The 19,600-nt window shown below is 38.9% G+C and overlaps 1 protein-coding gene across 1 annotated transcript in view; it reads left to right on the top strand.

Annotated features, from left to right (window-relative positions):
* GPC6 (glypican 6) overlaps positions 1-19,600 on the top strand; it is a 727,318-nt gene that overhangs the window by 203,686 nt on the left and 504,032 nt on the right. Inside the window, exon 2 of the mRNA XM_030946960.1 lies at positions 16,618-16,776. Within this exon, the coding sequence (XP_030802820.1) occupies positions 16,618-16,776 (159 nt within the window). The remainder of the gene's footprint in view (positions 1-16,617; positions 16,777-19,600) is intronic.

Below are 19,600 nucleotides of genomic sequence, written 5' to 3'. Positions count from 1 at the left end.
GCATTAATTTTGTATGATAACTCCATTAAGATAGAATTTAACTTTTGTATTCGGTTTGCATGGCTAGGTTTTGGCAGCAGGGGTGCTCCAGGGGTGGCTTCTGTGAGAAGCTGCCAGAAGCTTCCCCCATGTCCAGCAGAGTCAATGGCATCTGGCTCCAGGACAGCTCTGCTGGCAAAGGCCAAGTCAACCAGGAATGTTGGTAGCGCCTCTGTGATAACACAGTAAACCATGGGGAGGAAAAGTTGTTGTGCAGTTGTAATGGGTGGCTGAGAATAGCAGAGTGAGGACATGTGCCTGGAAAAATTCTGCAGACGCCAAGGTCAGTGCAGAAGGAGGGGCAGGAGGTGCTGCAGGTGCCAGGGCTGAGATTCCCCTGCAGTCTGTGGTGCAGACCATGGTGAGGCAGCTGCGTCCCTGCAGCCCATGGAGGTCCATAGGGATACAGACATCCACCCTCTGTTCATGGAGGAGACTCATGTGGAATGCCCAAAAAGATGCCCATGGCTGCCCAAAAGAAGGCTGTGAGCCTGTGGGAGGTCTGTGATGGAGAAGGGTCCTGGTGGGGACCTCTGGACCCATATCCTTGCACTTCTAGGGGGAGGAGGTAGAGCTGGGAAAGAGGGAGAGGTTAGGGGAAGGTGTTTTTAAGATATATTTTACTTCTCATTAGCCTGCTCTGATTTTTTTAGCAATAAATTCAGTTAATATCCCCAAACTGAGTCTGTTTTGCCTATATTGGCAATCAGTGAGTCCTGTCCTTATCTCAACTCATAAACTCTCCCTTGTCCACTTGCAGAGAGGAGTGATAGAGCAGCTTGGGTGGGTGTCTGGCATCCAGCCAGGGTCAACCCACCACAGCTCTAGATACTTTGCAACCATATTGTGAGGAAGGCTAAATCTATTTAAATGTGCTATATAGATTTTAAGCACTCTGTTCTGTGGAAGGGGATTTAGGGTGTTCCTAAAGTGATGTTAAAAGAATGCTAGTAGTAATCTGATTCTCCCTTTAGGACATTAATCTTTTAACAATAGCATCAGCTAAGATTGGCATTGATAATTCAATCACTCAAGTAGTTGAATTAGCATTTGGCAGAAAATGGTTGGAAACATCTGCAACAAGTGCTCAAAACTGCTGTTGCAGTTGAGAAACTGCTGTCACTGAATGGATGTAGAAAATAGCCAGAAACTTTAAAAGAATATTCATTAAACACAGTACTCATTAGGCAATTTGTGAGCTGCACCACATTGATTACACTGCTTAGAAATTGCCTTGAAATAGGGACATTTTTCCTTAGAAAACAGTAGATAATAAAAAAAAAATAGAAAAGCTTTGGTATTTTCTGTTTAATCAAGATGTAAAGGATTTCCTTTTCCTTTTTTGCACATGGCTTTTAGTGAAGTTATTAGCACCTGCATTATATTATTCCTCATTATAAACCTATAAATCTCCTTCAGAAGCATAAAATGCTGTGAAACCTGTCAACTGGTAGTATATTGTATTTATTAGGATCATGAATCCCTAATTTGTAATTTAGAAAAGTGCCAGCTCAGTGAAGAGGTTATTTACTGGCAGACGTGTATATTTTGTATATGACTTTTTCATAAACCATTCTGGCTTGTTTTGCAGAATGTGATTTGTTGCCTGATCTCATAAGCCATCTATGAGCAGATTGATCTTGATATACTTTTTGTCACTGAAGCAGCCAAACCACTCCAGTTTTTCAGAGAATGGCTCTCAATAGTTTCACATGAAGAAAAAGCCTTTTTGTCACTCCGTGCTTTTAATTGCATGCACAGTGTTATGCAAGTGTTCATAACTTGTCCATACTGTTTCCAGTTTGATTGTGTAAATTACCACCTCAGAGCAAAGCTCCATCTCCTGGGTCTCCTTATTGCCCATGAATCAAACCATGAAAGGGAGACTTTGCAGGTTGATGTTCAATTGTGACACAGTTCTGCAGTAACTTAAAGCACATGTAGAAATCACAGTGAGTGAGGATCTTCTTTTAGATGGTTTGCATATTTTACCACATAGCTGGGTTTTTTTTCTCCTTGGTAATTGCAGACATTACTTGCTGACATTTACTCTGTGAAGGCTGGGAAAGACAGACTGATGTTTTTCCACCTATAGTTTACTAGATTCCTGAACTGAAACTTATCAGTCATCTTTTATAACTCTGTGATATACTAGGAAATTACAGTATATATTACTTACTTTTGATAATCAATGCAGACAGTGATAAGGAAAAGGATAATGTAAGTTTTATCAGGACATTTTCTATTTTAAATAATTGTAAGGACAGTAAAAGTCAATACTATTGATGAAAATGTCAACTTTATAGACTTTAGAAATTACTAGTAACTAATATTTAAAGAATAATATATTGCCTAGAACTATTTTCTTCTTTACAATTTTTTGCCAAACTGAAAAAACCCGAAATATTCCAGGCCCAAGATTTTAGGCATATATTAGTCCAACAGAGCGCCAAAAAGCGCTGTAATATATTTACTACCGCTGCTGTTGAGCCCAGGGTTGAAATATGGTTCACAGTTTATAAAAAAAAATCCCAAAATATTGCTCTTTCCTAAATATATGTGATTCACATTGGAATAATGTGCATGTTTACCTAGCTTTTACTTTAGAGATTTGTTCTTGCTCTTTGTGGGGATTTCTATAGATAATCACAGTCACTCCCTATTAGGGGTGTAAATAAGCACCACTTTTGCCCAGATGGCACAATCACAGAGCCCCTTGGCAGGGCCATAGGGCTCTCTCCAAAGAGGAGGAAAAGGGAAGAAGAGAGTAAAGGAAGGCAAATTCAAACGGTTTAAACCAAGGCACCCAGGGAAGGCAATGGGCCCTTCCACAGGGAATAAGAAATCCACACATCTAGAACTTCAGAGATAATAACAAAACCTGGAATCATCATATCTACATCTGCAATGCTGGCTTGCATGTGTTTATGAATTTTTATAGCTGTTTTTAACAGTTTTTGGGATAAGGTAGGCAGTCATTTGACGTTCATACAAACGTCCTCAGAGACTTCCTTACATTTTTGCCTGTCATTTCTGTTATACCTTAATTTGGCTCCATCCATGCAGCAGAGGCCAGGCAATACTTTATTCTGAGTACCTTCTGAGAGAAGGAGCTAAGGCAGGAATGTACTCAAGGTGATCTGAATTCAGACAGATGCCTTAGAGTCTTATTTATACTAAAGGCAAAAAGCACAAAGCACTTTGACCTAGTCTTTGCCAACTTTCTTTCTGGCTCAGTCTGCAATAGATCTGCAAAGAGTTTTCTCCAAGAGACAAGTACTCACTTTGAATAGTATCTGTCCATGTTATGTCAGCCAAAGTACACAGAGTAAATAGTAACAAAGAGTGCCAAGTATTCTTTATAGGAAATATCCCATTTAATCATAATGAAGAAGAATTATTAAGTTTCTTCAAGGAAAATATGATGTCTATCATATCCTGAAGATGATGTTCTTTCAATAAATATTTTTTTTTCAAAAGTTTGGTTGTTGTTTCAGGAGTTTTGGGTTTTTAAAGTATGGCTTATAAAATAACCACAAATTAACAGGAGGCTAGTCACTGATGTAAGGTGCCAGTCAAAAGCTGTTATTGAACAAAAGAAATAGGCCCCAAAAAAGGTATATTAAGAAGGTAAAAGTAGTTCTCTAAAGGACTGATAGAAAAAGTATAGCTTAATACTTTATTCTTCTATATTTAAATGCTTTGATTAAGTCTGTAGAAGTGCACCAAAGCCTTTTAATTTACACAGTCAGAAATGTCCATTCAAAAATGTGATTACATAAGAGAAGACTTCAGACACCTAAAGGGATTTCCTTTCAAGCTGAGCTTTAATCATAAAGGTCAAACCTTTAACATTAAAACACTTGAAGAGCAAGAAACATTCAGTTACTGATTTTGAAGACCCTGACCCTTACCAAGTATCACAGTCCATAGAGGGAATTGATAGAAGTACAATAATAAAAAAGCTAAAAAAAAATTGCTCAGACTGGTTTTGTGTCTAAATGCAGGAGGGGGAAAAACAAAACAAAATCAAACCAAAACAAGAACTCACACATAAACAAAAAACAAAATGCCCACTCTGTAGGGCTAACAATAGATTAGATCTCAAACACTATTGGGAATAGTGGGGAAGGGAAATTGTTGTGGCTAGCTGCTATCCTCTGAAAAGCTTTCTTTTTCCTTTTGGCAGTGATTACTGTGGCTGATGATACTATGGAAACAGTTTCTGTTAATTAGAGTGAGCTTAAAGTTTTTTCAGAGCAAACAGTGTTCTGCTGGAAAATATTGATTGAAAAAACACTATGATGTAGCAAACAGGTTTTTCTATTACACTGCATTCATTACACTCCCTACATTCTCAAGCCTGCAGCCTCAGCAGTACAAGACACACCTGCCCTGTATCCTCCTCCAAGCTGGGAAACCGTTTAAGTCAAGGACAATGTCATGCCTGCTCTGCCAGCACCTCTGAAGCACCCCTCTCTAATTCATTGTTAGAATCATAGAATCATTATGTTGGAAAAGACCACAAAGAGAGACCATCTGATAACTCAGCACTGCCAAGGCCACCAAAATCCATGTCCGTAAGAGCCACACCTGCACATCTTTTAAATATCCCCAGGAATGGCAATTCAAGCATTTCCAGGGGCAGCCTGTTACAGGGCTTGACAACACTTTCCATGAAGAAATTTTTCCTGATATCCATCTAAACCTACCCTGACACAACTTAAGGCCATTTCCTCTTGTCCTGATACTTGTTACCTAGGAGAAGGCACCAACCTCCACTTTGTTATACCCTCCTTTTGGGCAGTTGTAGAGAGTCTACCCTGATCCTCCTTTTCTCCAGGCTAAACACCCCAGCTCCCTCAGCCACTCGTAGGACTTATGCTTTAGACCTTTCATCAGTTCCATTGCCCTTCTCTAGACACACCAGAGATCTCCAGGATCTCAAAGTCTTTCTCACACTGAGGAGCCCAGGACTGGACACAGGACTCAAGGTGTGGCCTCACCAGTGCTGAGTACAAGTGGACAATCCATGCCCTGGTCCTGCTGCCCACACTATTGCTGATACAGACCAGGATGCCACTGACCTTCTTGGCCATAGGGGCACTCACTGGCTCACGTTCATCTGACTTTTGACCAGCACCTCCAGGTATTTTTCCAATGGGCAGCTCTTTGGCCACTCTGCCCCCAGTCTGTAGCAGTGAGTGGGGCTGCTGGGACCCAGGTGCAGGAACTTTGCCTTGTTGAACCTCATACCCTTGGTCTTTCCCATCCATCCAGCCTGTCCAGATCCCACTCTACAGCAGAGCAATCCTAAAGTCAAGCAAAGCAACAATCCTTGTTGTCAGGATCTTTGTTTGAAAATGGGCTAAGAAATTAGCTCAAGCCCTCACCCAAAAATTTTAGGTGCATAAACAGGATTTTCCCTCTGAAGCGTGGCTGCAAGCTCCTCTAACCATATGTATCAGTGGCTAGTCCTTTTTGTTGAGGGATATAGCTATAGCCCTTGGATACACATGGAAAGAGACAGAAGCTTGAGAATTTGACCTGAACCAGCAGCTGAGAGAATTTCTATCTCCAATAATGTGGAAACCTCACAGGTTATGAAAATTGACAGCACTGGGCCTGTAACAGGAAAGAAACCATGTAGACCATGCTCAGGAACCCTTCAAAACTTTCCAAATTCTGCTGAAGTGTGACAGCACTGTTTTCTGAACCACCTTCAGTCCAAACCCATCCCAGGCAACTTTAGTTGCACACACACCAGCTGCCTCCGTCTTCAGAGGATCCCCATGAGTCCATCTTGTCTGAAAGATGGGAGGACCTGGATATCCCCACCCAGGTTCCACAAGATGTGACAGCAAATTATTGAAACTGAGAATCTAAAAGCAGCAATAAACAGGATTTCAAGAATGTCAGGCCTCACTACTGAACCCTGAGATTCCTAAGGAAGTATAATTTATTGAAAATGTTTCAGAATTTCTTGCATATTCATAAAACATTTGCCTATCCATGGTTTTAATAATATAGAATTTCTATTTGCATTATACAGTTGACAATATTCAGTGGGAAACCTTTGTTTCATATTGATAATTAGAACCTTTGTAATTCAGAGTATTTTTATGCCTGCTTTAACACATGGTTATTTTCAGTTCCATGAAGTTAAATTTGTCACATAAGTGAATCAAAACAGTCTGAAAGTAGTTAGTAAATAGGGAAAAAAAAACTTTCATTAGAGGACTTCCCTCTGGCACATTCTCAGTGGATATCTGTACTGTATTTCTTCCTCCTGTGTCAGCTGGTATCCTCTGTTATTGAAGGAGAGTCATTTCAGCATTGTTGATTTTCATCAGAGTGGGCAGAAATGGTCTGAATTCCTTATTTGCATAAGATTTACTGTGGGAAGTCATAGGACATTCTCTTCTGCAGCTTTAGGAGAGACCTAAATAATTATTTCTGTAGTTCTGAGACTCTCCCACCTGAAGGAGAGGCCACATGCAGAAAAAGGCACCCACCTACTGTGGTATCTTCTTCTACTTGTCTGATCAGGAGGAGCATCTGGGGGAGTTTTTCCCATGACCCCTGGGAGTCAAGGCTCCCAGAGCCACTGTAGAGCATGTCCAATTAGGACCAATGAGCTATGAGGCTAATGTCGTGGTTTTACAGGAAACAAGTTTTCTGGGAATAGAGTGGCTAGAGGCCAATAAGTGTTCAGATTCTAAAATTGACACCAGGCTTGGCCACTGAGGGTGGATGCGCCTCTGAGAACACAGGGGTTAGAAGCAGAGCACTCCCTTGGGCTCTCTCTTTGATTTCCGGCCAGCAAAGAGGCAAGGCCTCCCCTGCCCGGCTTCGAGCTGGGCGGGGGAGAGGAAACCTGCGGCCCGGCAGAGGTAGGCCTGACCCCTCAGGATGGAAGGGTGGTGGAGGTACCAGGAGGCGTTGGGCAGCCCTCCCCAGGAGAGACAGAGGGAGAGAGGCCCCGAGAAGATTTGGGCAGCCCCCCCACCCCAGCTAGAAGATGAGAGAGAAAGCTGGTACGGGCCTGTGGCCTTGAAGTGATATCGGCTGTGGAGAAGGAGAGAGAAGGGGGGAGTGCAGCAGGGAAGGAGCCTGGCCGCGTGCAGGAGTTTGTTAACCCCTTTCTAGATGATGAAGACCTCACAGAGCATTTGGACCTTTCCTGGAGGGGAGATGGAGTGAATGATAAAGAGAAAATGAGCAAGAGAATGACAGTTAGAGCAGTGAGTGAAGCTGAGAGAGTAAAGAAGAAGCCAGAAAGAGATGATAGAGTAGCTAGTTGCTAGACTCTTTTTAGTACAACCATAGACAGAACCATGCTTCCTCACGACACAGAGGCTGCATCCAGGGGGGAGGCGATGGCTCAGAACTGAGAGGGTTCAGTTTTAGAGACCCCCCAGCCCCAGGGGGTAGACAAGTATGGGGGGGACAAGAAGTCCCGAGAGTGAGAGAAAACTGTGCTTTTTTTAGAACTAGTCAAAGCACCCTTAAAAAGATAACCCTTGAAGCAGCTCTGTTCCATGTCCAGTGGTGAGAGCACTGGGCATGCAAAGAAGAAGTCACCATAGCCCCAAGAAAGACTCCTCTCCTCTTGATAGACTGAAATTGAGTATTTACAGAGTGATAGATAGAGAGTTGAAATTTAGAAGATGTATTAGAAATGTAGTGGGGGGAGGAAGAAATGCTTTTTGTAGAGTTTTCATTTTCCAAGTGTGTGTGTGCGTGTGTGTGTGTGTAGTTTTTTTTCTTTTGTAGTTTAGTTAATAAATTTTTTTGCTAAAATAGAAGCCTGCTTTGCTTATTTCCTAGTCACATCTCACAGCAAACACCAAAGAAGTATCTTTTCATGAAGCACTAGCATTGTGCCAGTGTCAAACCATGACACTAAGCAGTAGATTGTTACCACCATCAGTGATAAATCACCTCATAACTCTCAGGTGTTCATGCAGGCATCATTTAGGTCAGGAATTAGCTGATTTTCTGTGTTTCTTCATTGCCACCCTCCCATTCGTCACGTTTTTCCTGTAGGGTTTTACACCTTCCCATATCAGTAGTTTTCTTCTTGAATCTCCCACAATTCTGTCTGTGCCTTGCTTCCAGAACCTTATTTGGCTTTAGCAGGGACTCTCACATTGTAACAGTGATTGGATCTGCAGAACAAAGCTGGGGACAAGTCAGCTTGCATCAAGTTTGGCTTGCAGACCGCAGAACTCCTGCATGGGGGAAACAGGACATTATTTTTTGCAGCATTTGGCCTCTCTTCCACTGAGTGATTTCTCTGGCCATTATACCTGTTTATGTATTCTTAGCGTGCTTCTCTGGGGGAAAACAAAAAAGAAAAAAAATATTCCCACCCTTCTTCATTAAGTGAAAGATACATAAACTTGGAGAATGTGCTTTGCTTCTTGCCTTACAACTTTCATCACAGTAAAGTTAATACTTAGGAACAGGTAGAGGCATTTTTCTTTTCACAGTGGTTGGGTCCAAACAGAAATTAAAGGAAAAATGCCAGCATTTCTGGCCCTAAATTTCATGGGTAGACCTTGAGTCAGTATGATAACAGAACTCTCAGATCTTTACAAATAGTAGCCTCCCTTTTTGTACTGTCTTTTTCCTGAAGGAACTAAGAAAGAGATTAGGCTGAAAAATATTTCAATAAAGAGTTTATGGCAGAGGCACCAGAGTCTTAACCACTGGTGTATCCATTACAGCCTATGACTTATGACCAACTCAACATTATCATGTTTGTCTTCCTGAGCTGTTTCTGTGACTGTCATTTCAGGAAAGCGTGTCATTATTAATCAGAAGACAAAAATGTAGATTAATCTGCTTAATGGTAGCACAAAAAGGTTTCACTGGGTTGATTGAAGGCATCAATATAAGAGAATAAGAGGAGAGTGCTTTGATTAATGACTCTTAAACAGTTGTCATTAAGTTTAGTATTTTAGAAACATGGATTACATGCATGACAATGCAGTGATTAGCAAGGGATCTGCACAGCTTTAAAATCCACTTGACAATTCAATCAAATGGCATGACTGTATCCCATTCAGCTTTAACCTTTGATGTATGTATATTAGTAATGATTGTATAACTATCTTAAGGACTGGTTTGGGCAGTACAGCATACTCACTTAGTCCCAGGAAGCTAAATCCAGCATGGTCTCCTACTGCAACAGTATTTCAGGGGATATGTGGCCTAAGTGGTGTAAATCTGTCTCTGATACACCATGTGCTAGAGTCACATCTTTGGATTTCAGTTTTACATGAAGAATGTTGATTAAAATCTTTATAAATACATGAAAGTGTACAATCTCATCCTGCTATCTTAATCATTAAATTGTTCTGAGGGCTGATAAATTTAAAGCCTCCCTTGCATTGTGTTTTATGGTCATGGTAAAGAAATGTGCTGCTGGTGTTCTACTTCTCACTATAATGCTATATAAGATATTTCTGCTATTACAGTAGGGAACATAATAAACAGCAAAAATCAATTCAGGGGGAGGGGGAATTGGCTGCTGTTCCCAGGTGGCAGCATGCTTTGGAATCAGAAAATTGCAGCCATGTAGCCAGTGAGATGATGAAACTGTTGGTGCTGAATCACAGCCTTGCTGTTTGCTTTCCACGAGGCACTGAGCACAAAGCCAGTAATACACTCTCCAAGAGGTAACTAGAGATTCTTCTCACAAACTGTGTTATCAAAAAACAATTTGTCTGACTGTGTATGCTTGGAAAATAAAATGATCCTGAGCATTGGAGCAGTGGTACTGCTTCTAGTAGTTTAGTTGGAAATACTCGAGGGAGTTCAGTTCTTTCCTTAGCATCTGTATAGTCTCAGTCTGAACAAGTTTGCCTTGGCGTTGGCTTCGGTAACTTATTACTGAAATCTTCCCAAGGACAACAGGGTCAGGGTTTCTTGTAAATGAATGTTCCCTGTGGGACCTGTAATGAAGAGACTGTTAACTAATTATCAGTCTGTTTGGAAGGCATTCATTTTTTAATTGACCTCAAAGAAATCAAGGAACAAAAGGAATCTGAGCAAAGATGATTTGAGTTCTGAGGCAAACAAATGAGTCAGTTTTATTCTTGGGGTAGTTGTACAGGCTTATTGGAGTCCACCAGACATAAAAGGTTTTCAAGTTCAATATTCCTTTGATTAAAATTAGGAGAGCTGTGTCTGATGGCTGTGTCTGTGTGTTACAGACAGGTTTTCCTCCCTTCCTCCAGCTGTCATTTTCTGTGCAAATATTGCTCCTGTCATCACTTGTCAGGCCAATATTACGATGGAATTAATTTAAAACATAATCTGTTTCCTTTTAGTTTGAGTAGGAAAGTTCAATCTGTGACTTGAATGTCAGGTGCAGTTTTACAGAGGCTGCTTGCAGGGCTGTTATACCCCACAGAGAAGATAATTACAAAGTCAGAAGGAGCCTTAGGACTTTTTGGTTAGAGAACAGGGTTTTGTCCAACAAAATGATATTTTAATTTTTGCTGTTTGAATATTGCCTGAAATGCTAAAATTCATGTTTCTAATTTATTTTTAACTGCTAAAAAAGTTAATGCAGAAAACATGATAGTGCTGCTTGGGGTTTTTTTCAAGTTAAAGATGATTGTCAGTCAAATTCTTCTACAGCACTGTTTCCTCTTAGCAGATGTGTGACAGAATGATGTAAGTGTATTGGAGAAGTATAGCTTTCACTAACAGCAAATTTATAATGTGATCATTAAGAGTTTCCTATGCTCCTGATTTCACTAGAGAACTTAAATTGAAAACTTCGAAAAGTAGGCATTCAGAAACATCATCACCCATACTGAAGTTGATCCCAATCTCAAAACAGTGGGCAAGGGTTAAAGCTGAATGAGGTTTTTCCTTAAATCTATTTATCATCGTTTTAAAATAATCTTTTACAATAATAAAAAATACAGAAAACTGGGTGGAAAATGTTAACTTAGAAACAGGAGTCAAGTGGTTCCAGTCCTTTATAATTCTGAGAGGTAGGAAGTTCTGAAGTAACTAATCACTGAACCACCGAAGAGCCCACTTTGAAAAGAATGCTGGCAGATCATCTGGTCTCAGGTACTGGGGAAAAGGGAGCCCCGATGGGGTTAACTAACACCCTGTCCAATCAAATCTTGGAAGCCTTCAGCAATCAGGCATCCACCATGTCCCTGGGGAGGCTGTCCCAGTGACTAGTCAGTCAGTTTTCACTTTAAGAAAGTTCTTTCTTATGCCAAGATGAAACTTCTCCTGGTACAATTTGTATCTTTTGCTGCTTGTCTTTTCCATGTGGGTCTTTGTGAAGAAAGATGCCCCATCCTCTTTGTACCTTCCCTTTAACAACTGTAATACGTTGATTGGGTCCCACCTGAGCCTTCTCTTTCTCCAGGGGAAAAAAAAACTGACTCTTTCAGTCTTTCCTTACACTCCAGTCTTTTGATAATCTTCCTGATGTTCCTTTGGACCCTCCCCAGTCTGCATCTTTCTTGTCTTGTGGGGGCCAGAATGGGGCACGGTGCTCCATGTGCAGCTTGACAAGCACTGAGTACAGTGCGATGATCATGTCTCTGCCTCTGCTAGAAATGCCCCTGGGGATGCAGCCCAGTATCAGATTTACATCTGCTGCTGCAGGGTATTGTTGTCTCATGTTGACTGCGTGTCCCCTAGGAGCCCTCATCCTTTTCAGCAAGGCAGTTCCCCAGCCACACAGGTGTCAGCACGTACTGGGCTCTTTGGCTATTCTGTTCCAGGTGCACTACTTGATACTTGTCTTTGTTAAAGCTCGAACTGTTAATAAATTCCACTGCTTTCTCCACAAGTGGCTGAATAGGAGCAGGTCTGAAGCAAGTATTTCAAGTTTCAAAGAGCACAGCTAATGACAAAGCAAATCACATCAATGTAATCTGCAAGATGAAGAACGTAGAGCTACCTTTTCTTCTTTTAAGCTCTGTTGATGCATACAAAGTGATCAAGTTTGAAAGCACATCTTTAATTTACCCCTTTTATTTAATAATTTTTATTCATTTCTGAATTTATGAAGCAGGGTGGTGGCTCTGCTTCTATTCTCCCCAGTCATACAGTTAGCCCTACCATTCTGTGAACAGACCACTATCAGGGCTTTAAATTTATGATTAGAATAAGAACTATAAAATTTTGACTGCCTGAGAAAGAATTGCTTCCAAAATTGCTAAACTTGCAACATGACCCATAAAAAATTCTGCCTGATAATAAATATGTTATGTGATAATACTTCAATTTCTAATAATATAACCAAGGTGTTCAGGAAATCTGGTGGTTAAATTGTTGAGGGTAATGTTATATTCCATAGGGTTCACTGATCCTTCAGACTGTATCTTCTGCAAGTAGTTACCACTCTCAGATCAGTTCTGGCATTTTGATACGCAGCAAAAGCATTTATTCAGCTTGAGAGCTGTAAGTTGCGATTTTTTAAAGACTTCTGAGTTTTTTAGCACATTTTAAGGACACCAAACAGTAATACATCTGAATATAAAACAAGTGCTTCATAAATTGCTTTATCACACTTCAAAGCAGCATTGCTAGCAGGATTGCCAAATTCAACTGCAAAACTTGCCAATTTGGATCATGTGAAGGCAGGTGTGAGATTACAGCTGTAATAAAACTGAAATTGAATACCGGTAGCTGAATTTGTAGTAGGCAATTGATTTGATTTATATAACATAAGCCACATGAGGAGAGATATGTAGGTCAGCATCTTCAGCTGGAAACAGTGGTTAGAAGAATTGTGGTAGGTGGCTGGAAATATTGAGTTAGTAGCTGTTCAGCCTGGTGCAGTGTAACTACATTCGTGTCAAACTTGTTTGGGGAGACACCATTTGCAAGAAGAAAAAACTAGGTAGTTATAACCAATGCCACTTGTGCCACAAAAATTGTTGCTGAAATTAGCATAAGAACCTAGACCATATGGAGTTTCCCAAGGCAAGAACTGGTACATTAGTTATGAGCACATTTTCAGCCTGCAAAATACTTGAGGTGTGTAAATACACAAATTAGTGATTAAACACTTTCTATGGTAATAGAACAATGTTTTACAAAATGCAAATGGTAAATGATCCAATTCAAAAAATCAGAGGAAGCACAATCAAATTAGCCTGCAGAGTTATTTTCAATCCAAACAGCCTCTTAGGTCACAAAAGAAAAAAATCCAAAATAAAGAACACACCTCTTAATTAAAAATATCCAAACTAAAACCAACAACAACAAACCAAAAAACCAATCAAAAAACCAGCCAAACAAAAAAAAAAAAACCAAAAATACAACCTCCCCCAGCAAAACACAACATAAAAACCTAACAAACAAACCACCTACTTTAATGCTAAGAGAAGTGTGTCCATTTTCTAAATTTTTTTAACAAGGAGTGAACTAATGACCTGGCAATTCTAACATTTGTTGGAGGTTTGATAAGAATAAGCACAAAATGAGAATAATGCTTTTAAAAAATAAAAAAAGATTAAGCATACAGAAATTACTTTGTCAGAGAGTTTCCCTTTTCCATTCTCAGGAAAGCACATGAGCTTTTGTCCAAGTTATGAACTTCTGGAAACTGCAGCCAGTCATGGCCAGTATAAACATTGCAGAGCTTATGAGCAAAAATTTCTAAAAGCTTTATTTTTACAAAATTAGCTTGAACATCTTAGGCATACAAAGACTCTGCTGGTGTGAAGCAAGGGAAAATGCTTTTTATTTTACTTTATCTGTAGCCTGATCTGATCCTCCAGTGCAGGAAAGAGGAGGAAGCAAAAACCCTGAAACAGAATATGAAAGGTAGCACAATATTTCTATTATTATTTATTTCTACAGTAATGCAATTCTATGGACAGGGAGGAGAGGATTAGAAATGTGTTTTGAAAAAAGTTCATAATTGGACAGCAAAATTTTGTGATGAGGGTGGGTGGCTAGTATAGAAGATTAAGGAGAAGACATTTTGTTGGGAGAAAAAGTCAATGAGGTAATGTAGGAGTTGTGTTTCTGATAAATGTGAGTTTCTGCAGTCAAGACCCTCATGAATGAAAGAATAACCAGTGAACTAAAAGGAGGAAACTTAATGCAAATACATGTAAAAGAAAACATTGCACTAGGAATCTGAATGAGTTTGTAGTGGGCAAAGTGAGAAATAATTTTTGTAGCAAAGCAAAACTAAGACTCTAAATAAATCAGAGAAAGAAAAAATTACTATTTCTCCAAAAATGACCATTCAATAGAATTTATTTTGTCATAATACTCAGGCTAATATAATGTCGTGAAAAATTTAGACTCGTGGCTGTTACTTACTAAGCACATGACGGTTACCATTAGGCCAGCTTATAGCCTGACAATTTTGAGAAACAAACAGAATAAGAACTTCAGTTGAAGAGAGGAAAGAAAAGTGAATTTTATAAAAATTTTCGGTTGCAATGGCAGCAGAGGATATTATCATAATAAAAAGCATAAACTACCACTCTGACTGGAACTGGGAAAGTAGATATTTTCAATAAGAAAAAAAAATCTGGATTTATTGAGGAAAGGGGGTTGCAGACATTATGGATGGGGCATTTTTTTTATTTAATCAAGCACACAGCGCTCCTTCTAATGATACAATATTTCAACTTTACTTGTCTTTCTGACATCTAATAAAAACTCACATTACTGTTACTGAAATAACCTTTATTGTTTCTTATTATGGCACCTTCCTTACCTGTTGAATAGTTGCAGTTTAATGTGACAGAGATGTAGAGGGTAAGGCAAACATTAGTCTGCCACTATCTTTTATGTTTGACAGCAGCTGGCTCACCAGTCCCTGTATGTGTTGTTTATGGCTTAGATGTGTGACTTTGAGGATGGAGAGGAATTAATTTCTTGTGGTGGGAGGGTGTAGCAGACATGGAAAGCAACCTTACAATATTTTGATGGTCATGGGATATAATTTTTTCCCAGTTTTATACAAAGTTTTATATCATGGTTCATTTGGACATGACTGGGACTTGCAGGTAGTACTGCCAAACAGCAACTGATAATAATAAAATGATCCTTTCTGAAGATGTATAGCTGTGAGCCTTTAAAAAGTCTTGAGACTGCTAAAAGAAACCTCATGGCATTATAATTCATATATTACGAACTCTTGCAGAAAAAACAAATTAAGATGGGGTGAGGAGTCAGGGTTGAGGAATGACTAAATTTCAAGTTAAAAGACTTCATTTGAGAACCGAAACATAAATTCGAATAAGGTGAGGGCAAACTCAAGACAGTGTTTATTCTAAGCATGTGCAAACCTCTTTTTGATGCTGTCTTCAAAATGATGCAGCAGCTAAATGTATTATACCCCTGGGAAGCATAAAACTTAGGGCCTGGTTCTCCTCACTACATAATAAGAATGGTGAAAAGCAGCCTTAAAGTAGGTATAAATTGCATTTTAGTCTTCTTTATGGCTCAGCAGTGGTAGAAAGGAGCCTCAATAGAAATGAGAAGCAGGTCCCCAGTATTTATTTAACCCTTGGGCTTTGTATATCATTTTATTTGCACCTTTAAGAGATTTGCAGAGGGATTTTTAATCAGGATTTGGTGTACAGAAAGCTAAATGTTTTCATTGCCTTACAAGTAACTTTAATCATACAGGCAGATCATTCTCTTTATTTCTCAAGAGGAAATGGTAGAATTTTCTGCCTTTGTACAAACCAAGCTAAATGTTTCTGACACCCTTAGTACAGTGTCAATTGAAAATTCACATTTCATGTAATAACAGACCATTTTAATTTCATGAGCTGAAGAATTGGTTTCCATGTGCAAATTGTAGTGAAGAAAGCAATATTGTCGGAAGAACTGGCAGAGTGCTTCAAGAGATAAATCTATTGAATTAAATAAGAGGCTTTCATTACCTTTTACATTGCATTTTCATATAGCATAAGCATTAATTAAACTATTCACTGCTTTCTCATATTCAGCAGAGCACTTGCTCAGTTTGACAAGAATTTCTGCCCAAGAAAACCCAAACACAATCATTAAAATACACTTAAGAGGGGAAGGAAGGGGAGAAGGGAACAATGTTTTGGTGCACTTGGGCAAGTGGGACCTGTCTACAAAGATGTATAATTTCTGTTCTTCAGGTTTTGACAACAAATACATAGTTTTTGTTTTGCAATTTTTGACAGATCCAGTGGCTTGTAATAGGTCATCTCACAGGATATTTCTCCAGGCAATTTGAATACAAACGGAACGCAAGCAATTGTTTTTTCAAATTTTAAGTATGCTTCAGTAAATGTGGAAGGCTTCTTCAGCATGGGAGAACACTTTTGGTGTGAAGCAATTTTACTTTTTGAAGTATAAAAACAACTCTGCAAAGTGTGTCTCCTCTCCCCTGCGAGGAATACCCAGCCATAGCAAAGTTGTTGATACAAATTCAAGAGGTTTCCTGTCAATCTCTTTAGGTCAAGCCTTGAAGAGCTCCCTGGGTAGCTCACCAAAACTGAAGACCCATTTGTTTTTTGGTTCTGGCACATTTCTATCTGTTTTCAAATATTTCTAATTTTTATTTTCTTGTGATTCCAGGGGAACATTTGAGAATCTGCCCTCAGGAATATACATGCTGCACCTCAGAAATGGAGGACAAGCTAAGCCAACAGAGCAAACTGGAGTTTGAAAACTTAGCGGAGGAGACAAGTCACTTTGTACGCACGACTTTCGTATCCCGGCACAAGAAGTTTGATGGTAGGCTGGATATAATTTACTTATTTTCAAGGTTATGGGATTTAAAAGCCATAATATCCATAATAAATTCCAATGCTCTATTCTTTACAATTAGATATCACATTTGCAGTTTTCAGGTTTGCTAAGATAAGGGTTAATATACAGCTGGTATGCTTATCAGCCTTGTGAGTATTGCCTTTAATTACAATGACATCAAGAATCAGACTGTTAAGTGCCTGCAGGCTTGGCTAATGTTGAAAAAAGAGATTAGATATGCATAGAGAGGTTTATAATTTTTGTCTCCTAGTTTCAAATGCAAAATTTTAGGTTTGTAATTATGTTCACTGTTGCAAGATGAACGGTGGATCTCCCATGATTTTTGTTGTTGCAGAGCAGTATTTGTGTAGTCTGCTTTTTATAGCCTTAAGGCTGTTGTTTTTTTCCTGCATGATTTTCTTGTGATGTACAGAGGCTCTAAGAGGGCTTCTGGCTTCCAAACGCTAAGGCCTCGAGTTGTGTTTGAGAGAGATTATCATACAAACCACTTAAGCAGTTGATTGAACACATCTTTTCTACCTAGAAAGAACAGAAAATAACAGTTTGAGGGTTTTATTCCTTTTGATCAACCTTTATATGATCTTTTCAAGATCAAGGTTATGGTGTGAAAATTTGCTAAGTGCTTGTCTTTGATACTGAACATTAAGCTGTTTTTTTTGGTTGTGTCCAAGTTTTCAAATCATGGTTTTATCTAAATATGAAATCTTTATTTGTGTTGAAAATGTCACCCTGAGTATTTCTGCATATGTGTAAGTTGAAAAGAGTCTGGCATTAAGAGGAGTAAATCAGCATTGCAAAGAGAATTGCAGAGCTGCATGTAGGTAAAAGTCCTGCAAATAGGTGGGTAAAGCTGGCTAACCCCAGGTAATGGATCATATGCACACATTTATGAGAATTGTGGAAATGTTATCTCTGAATTTGGAAGCTTGCTTCAAAACTCTTTGATCCCATTCAGAAAGAAGTGAAGTGTCTCTAACTCCTTAGGGTAATTCTGTATTATTATCCAGTTAAAGATTTTTTTTTTTTTCCTAATATTGATTCTCTCAATGTGACACAGAAGAAAAAATTAATTATAAAAAAAAAGAAATGGAAAAAGTGTAATATGAAGATGAGCTGGAGGAAAATCTCTAGCAGATCAGATGCTAATGTAATTTAGAGAATGTCCTTGGAAGGTGGGGATGACTGTCCACTGCTCTGAATTGTGATGACTTCCCTTTTTAATGTAAAAGAATAATTTTTTTAAGTAGTGGATTTTAAAAAAGTTAGTTGTTTTCAAAGGATCTAAAAAAAAGAATATCTAGAATTTGTGTGTAGTATTACAAGATGAGTATGCAAGCAGAACAGACATTTCAAACCATCTAGAGCATGCACCGGGCTTTTTTTTCCTGGAAGGAAACTGGGGTGATCACTGGTGTTCAGTGACCATGCAGCACACTGAAAACACTGGGCTCACTGACCACAGAGCTCAGACAGCACTTTGCTAAATCTTTGTCAAGTTCAGGCCTTTCTGTATTGCATTGAGTTTGAAGACATTATGGTTTTTTCAGTAATCTGAAGTTCTGTGTCTTAATACTGATGGTAAGGTATGGCTTAAAGTTCCTGATTGGGTGTAAATACTCCCCTCTGAGATCTGCTCCACAGAAAATTGGAATAAAAGACTAAGTTGTTTCTTCTATCTTATTATTGATGTTTTAAAGGGAACTTGCAAAGTGATGTCTTTTCAGAGAGCATTTGAACTTTGTGTATGCTTTCAGAATTTCAATGCTATTTTAAAGCTATTCAAAATTTGTTCACTTGTATGGAAAAATTGCTTTTTTCCAGAAGGGCAAAGACATTAATGGAAAAATATATTCATCTAATAGACTTCCAGTGTAAAATCAGCTAGATTTCTTGCAGTTTAAAATGCTATGATGCTTTTCAGTATAAAGAAATAGCTAAGGTCCATGTTTTAACTGTTCGAGCATAACCCATTTTTTTTTCTGTTTTTTAATTTGATACTGTGATTGCACAAAGGAATTCTGATACATGATTCTGCCATTTAATGCTTGTACACCACAAACAGCAAAACAGATACAGCCAGTTGCGGTGATTTTATGGAAGTTTTGTGCAGTATCTGTGTTTGTCAAGAGCAGCATAAGTAGGCACTAAAAGAATATATGAATATCTAACTAATGCTGTGATACATATCAGTGTTGGTCCCTTGAGGAGTTAATTTTAACTCTAGCTGCTGCCAAGCTCTTTTTTTGTACAGACATTCATATAATTTTGAGAACTCTTGAAAGGACATCAAAGGGATATCTTGTAGATTTTACAGAGTTTTTTAATGCTGTACTAGACATCTTAGAGTAATACTAAGTTTTGCAACATAAGACTTTTTAGAGGTATGTGAGCTCTTTAGAATTTTCATCTGACCTTCATAAGCCTTATCTTTCTTATTTTTTTTTCTGCCCCACAACCATAGAGCTTAGATATGATAACTTAAGCATAGATATGAAGTTATGATTTCCATTTTGAGAGGCAATTTGAGATCTGTTTTCCTTTTCAGGATTTTTTCCCAGATTTCTATTCATGATTTAATCTAAAAGGAAACTCCATCTGCTGTAACTTGAACATTGTCTCTTTAGCCTCTGATGAGACAAACATTTTTACACAGAATCACAGAATCTGAGCATGGCTGGGATGTGATGGGGATGGCTTTGTCAACCCTCCTGCTCCAAGCAGGCTCAGCTATCACAGGTCACCCAGAACCATGTGCAGCCATATTTTTAATATCTCTGTGGATAGAGAC

Source organism: Camarhynchus parvulus, chromosome 1, assembly GCF_901933205.1.
Source record: "Camarhynchus parvulus chromosome 1, STF_HiC, whole genome shotgun sequence".
Classification (NCBI taxonomy): Eukaryota; Metazoa; Chordata; class Aves; order Passeriformes; family Thraupidae; genus Camarhynchus; species Camarhynchus parvulus.
The sequence above is the reverse complement of the archived record's forward strand: the minus strand, read 5'-3'. Positions and strand labels throughout refer to the sequence as shown.